The 11,607-nt window shown below is 38.5% G+C and overlaps 1 protein-coding gene across 2 annotated transcripts in view; it reads left to right on the forward strand.

Moving 5' to 3' along the window:
- Positions 1 to 11,607, forward strand: part of LOC107700994 (beta-1,4-galactosyltransferase 2-like) — a 117,398-nt gene that overhangs the window by 15,411 nt on the left and 90,380 nt on the right. Inside the window, exons 2-4 of one of the 2 annotated variants that reach the window (XM_016502877.1) lie at positions 829 to 890; positions 977 to 1,039; positions 2,821 to 3,247. In XM_016502877.1, coding sequence (XP_016358363.1) covers positions 2,917 to 3,247 — 331 coding nt within the window. In that variant the 5' untranslated portion in view covers positions 829 to 890; positions 977 to 1,039; positions 2,821 to 2,916. The remainder of the gene's footprint in view (positions 1 to 828; positions 891 to 976; positions 1,040 to 2,820; positions 3,248 to 11,607) is intronic. The other variant, XM_016502875.1, reaches the window with a different exon arrangement.

An 11,607-nucleotide genomic window follows, 5' to 3' on the forward strand; every position in this document is an offset into this window, starting at 1 on the left:
CTAAAAATTACTGCAAAGGACAGCGGGGTCAAAGCTTGGCATGGAAACCGGCCAAGAGCCATCAATCTGCGGTGAGGGTGACATCTGTCTCAGGGACTCCCCTGTTCTCTCTTTCTCCCCGCTCCCTTACTCTTTTATCCAGCCCCCCTTCCTTCCATCTTTATCGTGCTGTCTCGTGCTTTCTTGCAAATGAAAGATCCCCCCACTAAATCCAGACATATTATCCTGAAGATCCTTGAGTTTAGTCCTAGCAACATTCATCCCCCCTCCACTCTCTCTCTCTCTCTCTCTCTCTCTCTGTCTCTGTCTCTGTCTCTGTAGGTATAATTTTTTTTCCCGAATACACTCTCGGAAAAAAAAAGGACAAAAGCTGTCACTGTTGCGGTACCTTTGAAAAAGTTACACCTTTGTACCTTGTGGCTCATTAGTAGTTCAGTACCTAAAGGATGGAGCTACACTCACTGCAGAACGTTGATTGGTTGACAGAGAATCGTTACTTGCACGTGCTACAAGGGGAATGACAACACAAGGGGAATGAAGCGTCTCCTTCACTCGTTCTGCCATGCTGCTCGTTGGGCTTGGATAACTGCCATTCCCTGACAACTGCATAACTACACAACATACTTCATCATAAGTATAGTAATTGGTTCTTCATTGAATTTGATGAAAATTTGATGAAATGCAGGAATTTAGACACTGATTCTGTATAGTTTCTCTCTTTCTGCTGTTGTTGTCTTCTTTCTGTCCATTGACTCCTTGCACCTTATTTTCCTTTCCCAGTCATCTTCTATTCTTATTTTGTATCTTACCTCTTCTCCCACCTCTCAGTAACAGTATTTTTGGCTTGTTCCTGTGTCTGTGACTGCCGGTGTGATTCATGATGGGGGTTGGTGAGTGTTGAGCGATTCTCTAAAGGAGCTCAAACCAGGCTGAGCCGTATGAATTGTGTCAGACAGTGTTTTTTTTTTCTCCCTAGTGCTGATGATGGTTAATGCAGAGGAGTCACACATGCTGTGTGGGGTAGTGGACGAGGGTGCAGGTGAGGTGTGCTTACGGGCCCATTCGCTGCAGGTGTTGACAGATCCGTATATCCTATACCTCCTCCCCGACACGGTCAGCCTGTGCGTTAGTGCTTACAAGCTGCTAATGTGAACCCCCCATCCAAACTGCCGCAGGGGAGTTTTCAACAGCTGGCAATGTGTGAAATCAAGAGGCTTTCCCATCCAGTTTCATCCAGCGATCACGCCAGGAGAGAGTGAGAGGGAGAAATTAGCCACAGGTCTCCGACTTCAGGCTGTAGTCTGTTGATTTGTAAACTTCCTTGCCTTTGGCCTATTACACTTACGGTTGATTGGAAAATCCTGTCAACATTGTAATTGCTCACAGCGAGAATTGGACAGCTATTAAGTGTTTTCTAGTCTATCCCAGTTAAACCTGGAGAAAGCTGCAGTTTCTCTGTTGCTGTGTAAATTACAACGTTTTGTATAGATTTTTTCTTACATTTATTTTTTCTTTACATGGTTAATGGGGCTTTGAAAGTGAGTTTGGGCTTTATTTATCAATATTATACAGAGAAATGATGATGTGAGAAAGGAATTTTATGTTAAAGATCATTCAGTGCCAGGGTTTATTGTATTCTCTTTTTAAATGCATATGAATAATAATTTCCATTGATCTAAGATGTACAAAGCAGTCTTATTCTATAATTAAAGTGTGGCGTAACCCTAGTGTCCGTCCAGCTTAAATAATGAACTCACAAGATTCTAGATTGTTTATGTTTTAATAAATGATTAATGATTAAAATCAGTGTTTCTCAGTTGGTGGGTCTCTTCCAGCTGTGGACGACAAGAAACAAACAATGATAAGTGCAAATAATAAAATGCAGCTAACTATAAAGCCACATATTGCTAAAATAGCAAAATCAATCAAAAGTTTTCCAATACTATAATTGACAGAAATGTACAAAAATGGCTTCAAACCATGAACTTAATATTAATATTGCTGTTAATATCAATGTTTCACCAAAGACATTTTTGTTCAAAAGTTTAGGGTCAGAAAGCTTTTTAACTCTTTTCTATTATAATATATTTTAAAATATTATTTATCACTGTGATGTCAGAACTGATTTTTACAGTTAGTCTTCAGTGTCACATGATCCTTCAGAAATCATTCTGATATGCAGATTTTTGTGCTCATTTTGTGTTGGAAATAGCTTTTTTCTGGAAACTGTAATACTTTTTGTCAGGATTCTTTGATGTGTAGAAAGTTCAAAAGAGCAACATTTCTTTGAAATATAAATAATTCGTTTTACATTATACATGTCTTTACTGTCACTTTTGATCAATGTAATGCACCCTTGCTTAGTAATGATTTTTTTTTTTAATTAATGAATTTTTATTAATTATTATTATTTTTTTTTTTTACTAACTCCAAACTTTTGAACAGTAGTATTCATTTGAACCATTTTGGTGGCATGTAGGTTTGCCACTGCCACTCCATTGTACAATCTTGGTGCTAAAGTAAAACCAGTTGAGGACTACTATTTTAAATGCTATAAATGAATTATGTAACATTCAAGTACACACAAATTATTAGTACATCTACTACTGCAGTATTAGCACAGCTATAGGGAAGCTACTCTGACATAGCATTAACATGTTTGGTTAAACAGTAATTGTCTGCTGCAATAGAGAGCATTTAAACCTAACAATTGTGCTTTGTCTTTAGGCTTGATGGGCAACTGAAGTTTAGTCTCACCTCAACAGTGAAATCGTAAATGGACAGGAGTCTAATGTAACTCCCCTCACTTTTGTTTTGTAGGTGATATTCGTGAATTGCAGTCCAGGAGAGTTCAGCGGCGCAGAGAGGTGACGTTGACCGGATGCGTGTAGCGGAGCGTGCCGTGTGGCTTTGACCATGAGCCGGCTGATGTTGGGCCGGACCCTGGAGCGGATCTGCAAGGCTGTGCTGTTGCTCTGCCTGGTGCACTTCCTCATTATGATGATCCTCTACTTCGATGTCTACAGCCAGCGCTTTGACATCTTCAGCCGTTTCAACAATGGCCGTGGAGTGAACAGCTCACGAGGACCCCACCACTACTACTATAATTTCTCCAGGCCCAACACTACCTTTGCAAGCTACCTGGCCACGGCTGACCATCTTCTGCCCAGCACCAAGCCAGAAGCCAACCACACACCGCCGACACCTAAGCCATTACCACCATGTCCGGAGGTACCGCCTGGTCTGGGTAAGTTCTTATAGGTGTGTGGCACATACAGTATATGAAAAGTATGAGTGTTAGGGCTGCACATTGACTCAAAATAGAATCAAAATTGTGACATAGTGTGCTATCATTAAACTAGAACTTATGGTCAAGTACACACTACAACTCTTTAAACACTATTTAAAACTTTATAAACTAGTTTTCGCTAACTGTCCGCTAACTGACGAACGTGGAAGCGCAGAGGAGAGCGCAAAACAAAACACCAGTCACGAATTAGAAGAACAACACGAGGATTTGTAAAGAAAAATGTCAGAGGATTTTGATATAAGCCAAGAGGAGACTGGTCTTCCTTTGCTGTAAACAAAACTTGGTTCTCGTGCGACTAGCATATTCTCGCCAGAGCTTACGCTACGCCTATGTCCTATGTCATCCACTGGAACGCCTTGTTGTTGTTGTTGTTGTTCATCCTTCACTGGCGAAGATGACCACGACTTCTTCAAATCACTGAATGTTGTGGGTGCGAAGATGGCTAATGAGTCCAATCCTCGCTCTGAAAAGTCTCTAGTGAACGCACATATGACAGTTAGTGGAAGCTAGTTTATAAAGTTTTAAATATGGATATTTTTCTTACACAAACGCATTGCTTCGCTTCAGGAGGACTTTATTAACCCCCCGGAGCCGTGTGGAGCACTTTTTTATGATGGATGGATGCACTTTATTTTGCTTCAAAATCTCGACCAGCATTCAATGCCATTATAAAGCTTGGAAGAGCCAGGACGTTTTTTAATATAACTCTGATTGTATTCTGAAAGAGTAGTCTGCACAGTTGTAGTCTGAAAGAAGAAAGTCATATACACCTAGGGTGGCTTGAGGGTGAGTAAATCATGGGGTAACTTTCACTATCCCTTTAAGGTCAGATGTTTTCTTAAACAGGAAGCTCTGGGCAAGGATCTAGATCAGGCTTCCCTGTTGGAACTTCATAAAAGTAAGAACAAAATCCCTTGCATAACTACAGCGATCGATTGTTCAATTGTGCAAAGAAAAAAAGAATAATATGAATAATACGAGAGACAGTAACACATGGAAGGCACTCATAACTCTCAATTAGTGGTCTGAACAGTTGAAATCTAGGAAGCAGAAGATGACTGGTGTGTTATAAGGGACATGTGGGCAGGACCCCAGCCACTGTTCCCCATCTCAGAGCCATAATGGATTCTCTGCAGACTCCAATTACTGTAAAAGCCGATGTCTCGCTCTGTTTTCCGAGCTGACTGGAGAGTTAAAATGGATTTAACATCAGCATGTACTTCAGCGCACTTATATTTCATCCGCTGAACCGCTTTATTACCAGTCTCTTACGCAGTGTGTGACGTGTTCAGAGAAAATTACCTGTGTGCATGACTAACAGGACTGTACCAATTTACTGTCTCATTACTGTGTGTCAGTCTATCCTCGTTCACCATAGAATAAAATATATGGAAAAAGGGATAGAAGTGCTTTATGGCACATCTTCCTAGGTGTGATTATTATGCAACAGGACGTCAGAGCCCTGTACATTATAAAGTAATATACCCCATTTGCATAAAGAAAAAAAAATCTCATTCATTACGATGTCATTGCACTGCAATTTTTAGCTCATAATAGGGCAAACCTTCATAATGAATGTGCAGCAGCGCTATTTGATATGCCTGCAAGCAGCGGGCCTTTGCCACCCATATCCTTCTAATGAGTTTAAAGCAGAGCTCTGGAGGGAGTTGAGCTGTGTCATATGACTCGAATGCTGTCTAGCCTGCTCAGGGGTCTCTCTCTTCCTCCGTTTTCATACTTTTTATGCCTATCCCTATGAGTAATGACAGAAACCCAAGATGGCCATCTCAAAACTTGTTATTTTCACACTCGGGTCCCAAAATGCTGAGAGAACTGGTATACTAGAGTGGGCCGCGGACGGCGGGCTGGTTCTGGCTCGGGGCAGGACGCTCTCCAGACACGGGAGGATTACTTCCCTCCAGCTCAGTCCCGTGGTGTCTGGGAGATCCACGGAGCGATGGTAGTTGGCCCCGAGCCAGAACAGAGAAAGAATTAATGGTAGCGTCATCGAGGGTCGTAGCCACGGCGAGCCTGCAGAACTCCCAGGAATATTCGACAAAAGGGAGATCTAGGCGAGCTAAGGCGGAGAACTGAGCGGCAATTTCCATAGCGGCGGGGAAAACAAGGAAAACAAAAAACTTCTCAAAAAGGCGGAAAAAAACAAACGTGAGGAAAAGTCGCCACTCACTTTTTGTTTGGTCCGGTATTCTGTCACGGGTTGCTCGGGAGACCAGGAGTACAAAACCACGGACTTTATTTATATCGCGAGGAATCACACGTAGCACAAGGAGTTGACATAAACAATACCGGACAAACCAACAGGGACCAGAACACTCTTTAAATACACTGAACAGGATGATGGGATGACAAGACACACCTGGGATCAATGGAAACCACATAGGAAACACCTGGGACAAATTAACTGAATACGCGGGGGACAGAAACTGGGTCACAGTGCAAAACATACACAAAACACGGAACAGAGTCTGACAAGTGACAGGTTGTCTCGTCCTCGCTCCATTTTGATTAAAGATTACGAGGCAAATCTTTTGCAGGAGAATCTTTAGCAATTCTCAAAATTAATATCCTTTTTTTTTTTGCGATGCTTAAATTCACTTTTAAAATGATTGATTTTTAGTTTTAATTCATTATCATCAAAATAGTATACAATTTGAATATTAGTCATTTATCAGTTAACGATCAATAGCCATGAAAATAGATACTGACTTACTGTATTGGACATAATTTTAATATTGGGGCATCACTAAATTAAACGTTAGCAAATTTGTGACATTGACAAATGATCAGATATTCTTTCTTTTATTGAACTAGAAGCTGTTGAATACTGGATAATGTGATCCTCAGATTTTACATTAATTTATGAAATTCAGGCAGTTTGAGTGCTGCCATCATTAAAGCAGAAGGAGGAGATCAAATACTTATTTTGAAATTTGTTAATTTTTCAGTTCAGCTTTTCACTTTTATTGCTGATAATATGCTGAGAATTTAATTAGAGAATTAGATCAATTCAGAATAGAAGCATTTTCACTAGTGATCTCAGACATTTGATCCCACTGTACCCTTATTAAAATAATGTCCTAAATACGACAAGTGCACCTGCCGAAGTGAGTAGTTCAGTCAGTAACTCATTTAAGCGTCTCATAGAGCTGATGTGTTGGGATGCTGTAGCCTGAGGCATTCTGTTCTTGACTGTACTCGAATGAAACGTGGCCCGGCGCCTGCCAGCCAGCTGGCTCAAATGGCAGAAGCTCTGGCTCATAGGAAACTGACAGTCGACTCCATGAGGAGGGACAGACATTCTCTCTGGCCTGCTGACAACGTTCTCTCCCTCAGGTTTCCATCAAGCAAGAGGGGAAAGCTCATCTCAGGGACAGCACTTTGGGAAGGGCCAGGGGCACAGCCAACACTTCAGCAGAAAGACATTCGGAGACGTAAGAGGGAAATGATGAGAAGGATCATAAAATGCAAAGATTAAAGGGATAGTTCATTTACTCACCCTTGTGTTGTTCCACACTCCTATGACTTTATTTCTATTAATTTGGAATATTCATTCCAGATGAGTATTCACACACATCTGATTTCTTTAAGATGGTTCTTTTTAACTATTTTTTTCTGATATTTGAGAGGGTGCTGATAGTCCAGGGCTTTTAGTTTTAGTTTAATTTTGTTTAGCTTAGTCTACAGTTAATCCAGTACATTTCTTTATTTGATGAAATGTTTTGCTGCTGAAAGAAATAGTAGTAAAGTCAAAGATAGAGACCTTTGTAGTATAGATGTGATAATTGCCAGTATTCATGGACATTGTACAGTATAATGTGCACATGCCCCAAGCACAGTTTCTCTTCTTCTCTATGCTGAGTCAGTTGCTTTCTAGTCGTGTTGTCAGGCTACCACAATGTGTTAATAGCTTATAATACAGTAATACCAGAGATCTGTATGTTAATCATTGTAAAATAACTTAGAAAGCAAACTGTGTTTTGGCACAAAGGCAAAATAAAGTTTACTGGTTCAGCAATAGTATCAAGGAGACACAGCTACAGCTTCATTTTCCGTGCTTTGTTAGTAGTAGGAACACCTGGGACAAATTAACTGAATACGCGGGGGACAGAAACTGGGTCACAGTGCAAAACATACACAAAACACGGAACAGAGTCTGACAAGTGACAGGTTGTCTCGTCCTCGCTCCATTTTGATTAAAGATTACGAGGCAAATCTTTTGCAGGAGAATCTTTAGCAATTCTCAAAATTAATATCCTTTTTTTTTTTGCGATGCTTAAATTCACTTTTAAAATGATTGATTTTTAGTTTTAATTCATTATCATCAAAATAGTATACAATTTGAATATTAGTCATTTATCAGTTAACGATCAATAGCCATGAAAATAGATACTGACTTACTGTATTGGACATAATTTTAATATTGGGGCATCACTAAATTAAACGTTAGCAAATTTGTGACATTGACAAATGATCAGATATTCTTTCTTTTATTGAACTAGAAGCTGTTGAATACTGGATAATGTGATCCTCAGATTTTACATTAATTTATGAAATTCAGGCAGTTTGAGTGCTGCCATCATTAAAGCAGAAGGAGGAGATCAAATACTTATTTTGAAATTTGTTAATTTTTCAGTTCAGCTTTTCACTTTTATTGCTGATAATATGCTGAGAATTTAATTAGAGAATTAGATCAATTCAGAATAGAAGCATTTTCACTAGTGATCTCAGACATTTGATCCCACTGTACCCTTATTAAAATAATGTCCTAAATACGACAAGTGCACCTGCCGAAGTGAGTAGTTCAGTCAGTAACTCATTTAAGCGTCTCATAGAGCTGATGTGTTGGGATGCTGTAGCCTGAGGCATTCTGTTCTTGACTGTACTCGAATGAAACGTGGCCCGGCGCCTGCCAGCCAGCTGGCTCAAATGGCAGAAGCTCTGGCTCATAGGAAACTGACAGTCGACTCCATGAGGAGGGACAGACATTCTCTCTGGCCTGCTGACAACGTTCTCTCCCTCAGGTTTCCATCAAGCAAGAGGGGAAAGCTCATCTCGGGGACAGCACTTTGGGAAGGGCCAGGGGCACAGCCAACACTTCAGCAGAAAGACATTCGGAGACGTAAGAGGGAAATGATGAGAAGGATCATAAAATGCAAAGATTAAAGGGATAGTTCATTTACTCACCCTTGTGTTGTTCCACACTCCTATGACTTTATTTCTATTAATTTGGAATATTCATTCCAGATGAGTATTCACACACATCTGATTTCTTTAAGATGGTTCTTTTTAACTATTTTTTTCTGATATTTGAGAGGGTGCTGATAGTCCAGGGCTTTTAGTTTTAGTTTAATTTTGTTTAGCTTAGTCTACAGTTAATCCAGTACATTTCTTTATTTGATGAAATGTTTTGCTGCTGAAAGAAATAGTAGTAAAGTCAAAGATAGAGACCTTTGTAGTATAGATGTGATAATTGCCAGTATTCATGGACATTGTACAGTATAATGTGCACATGCCCCAAGCACAGTTTCTCTTCTTCTCTATGCTGAGTCAGTTGCTTTCTAGTCGTGTTGTCAGGCTACCACAATGTGTTAATAGCTTATAATACAGTAATACCAGAGATCTGTATGTTAATCATTGTAAAATAACTTAGAAAGCAAACTGTGTTTTGGCACAAAGGCAAAATAAAGTTTACTGGTTCAGCAATAGTATCAAGGAGACACAGCTACAGCTTCATTTTCCGTGCTTTGTTAGTAGTAGGAGAAAATGTTTATATTTGGATTTTTTGGCAGTCATCCTATTTTCTTTAACCAGGGCAAGCAGTATTTTTTCTTGGTGTTTCAAGCTGCACTGCTCCTGCAGAAGTTGTAGTAAATGTTTCAGTAAGGGCAATCTCAGTCAACAATCAGTCATGTGTGTAGGATGTGTATGCAGACAAAATGTATTTTTACAGGTACCTTTAAGCAGTATTTGAATTGATGTCCCACAGTTTCCCCTTCAAGAACTTCAAAAATTCACACTTATTAAATTATGCAGCTTGTTCTTATTCATCATAGGAAACATGAATATATTAACGAGCGTTATGATCTCATTTGCGTCCGTTTTAGTTAGTGATTTCACTACTAAATTATTAAACTGGAAAAAGCAGTTATGAATCACTAACAAAAAATTAAATGGAGGGAAAAATATTAATCTTATTTCTAATTGATTTATTTATATATTTTTAATTAAATTCAAATTAAATTCTGTGTTTATTTTTTACATTTATTTATTTTTATTTCGTTTTTTTTTTTTTACTTTTTGGAAGACTAAGTTAGCAAAACTTCTGAAGTCTAAAGCCCACTCGATTCAAACACTGCAGTTAAACCGTCTTTAAAGAATCTTGGATCGGTCCCTTATGGTTAGTCCTCCAGGCACCCCCTGGCATTTGATCTATCTCTTTTAATTGAAGTTCATATCCAGGTCTCCTTAATGAAGGAAGGTCTAGACTAGAGGAAGTCTTGCTAAGAAGTAGTTAAACATCAGCATTTTCCTCTCTAACTGTGCAGCAGTTGTATAATCTTATAGAAAATTGAATATATAACTACAACTGAGAAGCAAAATTTTAATAATCTCAGTTCAACTTTCCATCCACTCTCCATTTTACAAGATAAAGTTCACTAAAGCCTTAGCAAAGACACAATGCGCTTTTATTCATCCATTACAGCCTTGTTTTAAGATGCTTCTTGGGATCTCTCTCATGAATTATTTATGACCATTCTTCGGTTTTTACTGGATTTCTTGTGCCCTAGTAAAAGTGAAACAGTGTTTTTCTAATACTTTTTTGTCTTTGGATGGGCACCCCCAGGGTCTGTAGGGTTCTCCGCTTGAGCAGAAGGTATAAATAGCTCTTTGGCATCAACCTGCTGGGTCCAGGCTCCACCCATCACCTTCCCTGGAGCGCCTGCCTGCTTCCGCCAACACGCTCACTGAATATTTCTTTCAAGTGTAAGGACACTTAATGTTACTTGTCTTACAAGAAGAATGCCTTCATATATTACTTCATAATGGTAAATTTTTATCCGCTGAGTAATACTCAGTTGTGCAGCGGCCTTTATGTATGTGCATTTAAAACAGGTAAAATTGTACAAGGCGGCATTTTTTTTTTTTTTTTTTGCAGCTCTTAAGTGCAAGAATGAAATATTCAGTGGTATTTTGTTCACTAATTTAATCTCTTGATTCATCACTGTTGACTGCACATTCATCACAGAATAGGATGTTTGGATTAGCTCATATGATCACATTTTGTATTTCTCATCAGAAACAAATTACTTTCAGTGAGATTACGACTTCTCAGATATTTAAGCGACTATTTTTTATCTTGAATTTGAAGTGGAGGAAATTGAAATGGAAAAGCATTGATAATTCAGCCACAGTTAGTATGATCAACCTAACTGTATTCTAGAGTCCTCAAAGAGGCCTGAAAAGGTTATGGTGGAGAATAGCAAGACATAAATCTTGATGTAATTTGATTTGATTTGATTTGATGTTATTAGACATGTAATTTTCTTATGTGATGCAACAGCTTATCAACACTTGATCAGAAATATGGCAAAGCGCTCTGGAAAGGGAAAGTCTGCTTTTCAATGAGGCTGTTTTCTGTGCTCAATGTTAATATTTATGTGGTATTATAGTGTTTATTAATATTTAGAATTATCTTTTATTTTTATGTTTTGAGATTTTATTTAAGTTTTAGTCATTTTATGGTTTTGTCTTTTTTTAAATCATTTTTTAATGTTTTTAATATTCCTTTTTAGATGTCTCTTATTTTTATTTCACTTTTAGTTTTAGTAATTTTAATACTTCAACCCATATATTTCACTTAAGTGCCAAGGAAAACATTTCTAAGTTTTTTTTTTTTTTTTTTTTTAAGGGGTCAATTAGATGTTGCTAAAAAGAACATTATTTTGTGTATTTGGTGTAATGAAATGTGTTTATGCGGTTTAAGGTTCAAAAAACACATTATTTTCCACATACTGTACATTATTGTTTCTCCTCTATGCCCCGCCTTTCTGAAACGCATCGATTTTTACAAAGCTCCGCCGCGTAAACATAAAACCATTTGTGATCGGAGAAATGACAAACAACAAGTGCTACTCTACACTGCTCAAAACTCGCGTATGAATCATCAGTGGCAAATTAATATATATAAATAACGTACTTACAGTCTGTGAGTCAGAACAACTGGCATTGTAGTCTACTCTACCAGGATCAGGAAACAGTCCTCCATAAAATGCACT

Source organism: Sinocyclocheilus anshuiensis, unplaced genomic scaffold (assembly GCF_001515605.1).
Source record: "Sinocyclocheilus anshuiensis isolate Anshui unplaced genomic scaffold, SAMN03320099.WGS_v1.1 scaffold1143, whole genome shotgun sequence".
NCBI classification, from domain to species: Eukaryota; Metazoa; Chordata; class Actinopteri; order Cypriniformes; family Cyprinidae; genus Sinocyclocheilus; species Sinocyclocheilus anshuiensis.